General features: G+C 44.2%; 1 protein-coding gene across 10 annotated transcripts in view; it reads right to left on the bottom strand.

The window, feature by feature from the left end:
- Nucleotides 1–2,500, bottom strand: part of LOC132991075 (uncharacterized) — a 54,811-nt gene that overhangs the window by 26,088 nt on the left and 26,223 nt on the right. For all 10 annotated transcript variants that reach the window (XR_009676137.1, XM_061059672.1, XM_061059673.1 and 7 more), the window contains exon 2: nucleotides 1,127–1,164. Coding sequence is in view for 9 of the 10 variants with exons in the window: in XM_061059672.1 (XP_060915655.1) it covers nucleotides 1,127–1,164 (38 nt within the window). In the remaining variant the exon portion in view is untranslated. The remainder of the gene's footprint in view (nucleotides 1–1,126; nucleotides 1,165–2,500) is intronic.

The following is a 2,500-nucleotide window of genomic DNA, read 5'->3' as shown; positions in this document are numbered from 1 at the left end:
TGGGGACTTTTTGTGCCTTTAATTGAGAGACAGGACAGAGGATAGAGTCAGAAATCAGGGAGAGAGAGAGAGAGGGGGGAATGACATGCAGGAAAGGAGCCACAGGCTGGATTTGAACCTGGGCCGCCCGCTTGGAGGACGACAGCCTCCATACATGAGGCGGGCGCACTAACCACTGTACCACCAGCGCCCCACACAGGGATGTTTTAAAGGCAGGGTCGGTCATTTTCTCCAGATCCACTTTTTAAGATTTTGGTTGAAATTGTCTTTAGGTCCTGACAGACATGAATAACTCATGTTCTCTGAAAAATCCATCATAGCAGTTGTAAGCCTGTAAAAACTTTGACCAATCATTGGGGTTTTATTTACAGACAGGACAGCGGATGGAGTCAGAAATCAGAGAGAGAGAGCGGGGAGGGACGTGCGATAAAGGAGCCACAGGTTTGACCCGAACCTGAACCCGGGCCACCCGCCCAGAGGACTACAGTCTTCCGTACATGAGGTGTGTGCATTAACCACTAGGCTACCGGTGCCCCACTGACCTGTTAATTAAAATGGAGAACAGCTGCTCTCTCTCTTGTTTGCAGGTTTAAAAATGAAGTGAGATCTTCTGTTCTTTTCAACAGTATGATTATAAACACAGATCGTATTGTTTTAAAAGAGTATCTTCAACATGAACAGATTTAGTTTCGGTCTTATATTAGATTTGTTTTTAAGTAAACCTGCCGTTTTGATACTTTGTGACTTTCTGCTGTAAACCTCACAGACACACTCGGATGCTGAAGCTCGACTCTGCACACATACTGAGAAATAAAAAACACACCACCTAAGAGACACCTGGTTATTTTCTCCCCCTCCTCTGCAGGCTGTACACCTGGGTGACCTGTGGTGAGGCCGCGGCCTCTCTATCTAACAGCAGGAGGCCACTTTAAGGTGAGTAACAGCTCTTCTTCTTTTTCTCACGTCTGAAAGATTTAAAGAGACAAGAAACGACTCACACATGGAAGAGGAGAGCTGAGGACAGCAGCTCTCTTTTCTATTCAGTCTCAGAGGCTTTCGGGAAAAAATGGGAAAATAGATTGAGGTGTTCAGAAATGTTGAGGCTTTAAAAAAAAAAGCGTTTTACCTGATCCCCATCTTTCTGCACCGGCACGGCGTCGCCTGCTGCAGAGACAAAGACACAAGCAGAGAGAGAGAGATGGCTTTAAGATAATCTCATTATCACAGGCGGCTCAGTCGCTACAGGTATCCAGATAGAAATGTAAGAAAAATATCATCCCAGCATACACAATCACTTTGTCACAACCATCACAGATAGAGGAGGGCGAGCGAGGGGATAAAGAAATGGAGAGAGAGGGGGGGAGAGAGAGAGAAGATAACAGTATGTCAAAATGACGCAGCCTTCAACATGCTCGCTGGGGGAAGATGACAACGCTGTCCAGTACCCCTCTCTCTCACACTCCCAGCACACACACACACACACACACACACACACACACACACACACACACACACACACACACACACACACACACACACACACACACACTCACACACACACACACACAACACACACACACACACACACACACACACACACACACACACACACACACACACACACACACACACACACACACACACACACACACACACACACACACACTCACACGCAGCATGCTAAAATTAGAACAATTATCCACGCCAAGCTTTGGCACACAGAGGGCACAACCAGTGTGAGTCACGGAGGCCGGAGACGATTCCTCCAAAGTATTTCGGGGCCATGGAAGAGGAAACGCTCTGCTAGCTGATGATAGAGAGCTACCAGTACAGAATATTATGATTTTTATAACCGACTTTCGTCTCTTCGTCCACACAATGACCTTGAGTCTGACCTTACAGACTCTCCTCAGTCTGACATGTTTTATGATATTTCAGGTATTTTTTAATGATCCTCTCTCTCTACATGCATGTTTGATCTGTGCTCTGATTGGTCCTCTTTTTTGCAACTTTGTGTTTATTGGGCAATCCAAACATAGTTCATTTATCCAAACATAGTTCATTTATCCAAACATAGTTCATTTATCCAAACATAGTTCATTTATCCAGACACAGTTCATTTATCCAAACATAGTTCATTTATCCAAACATAGTTCATTTATCCAAACATAGTTCATTTATCCAAACATAGTTCATTTATCCAAACATAGTTCATTTATCCAAACATAGTTCATTTATCCAAACATAGTTCATTTATCCAAACATAGTTCATTTCTTACATCATCATTCTTTCTTGTCTTTTTTATAATGTCATACAAAACAATAATAGAATGCAGAAGAAGAAAACTCAATTTTAAGACAGATGTTTAGCTGCACGTCATCCGTCGTCCTCCCCGGAGCTTCTGCAGGAGCGCGCCTCCTGAGGTCGCTGCTGGATTCAGATCAAAGGTCACAGGATGGACCCTGATGTGTGTGTGTTTGGGCCTCACTGCTTACCGTA

The sequence above is a fragment of the Labrus mixtus genome, chromosome 16, assembly GCF_963584025.1.
Source record: "Labrus mixtus chromosome 16, fLabMix1.1, whole genome shotgun sequence".
Classification (NCBI taxonomy): Eukaryota; Metazoa; Chordata; class Actinopteri; order Labriformes; family Labridae; genus Labrus; species Labrus mixtus.
The sequence above is the reverse complement of the archived record's forward strand: the minus strand, read 5'-3'. Positions and strand labels throughout refer to the sequence as shown.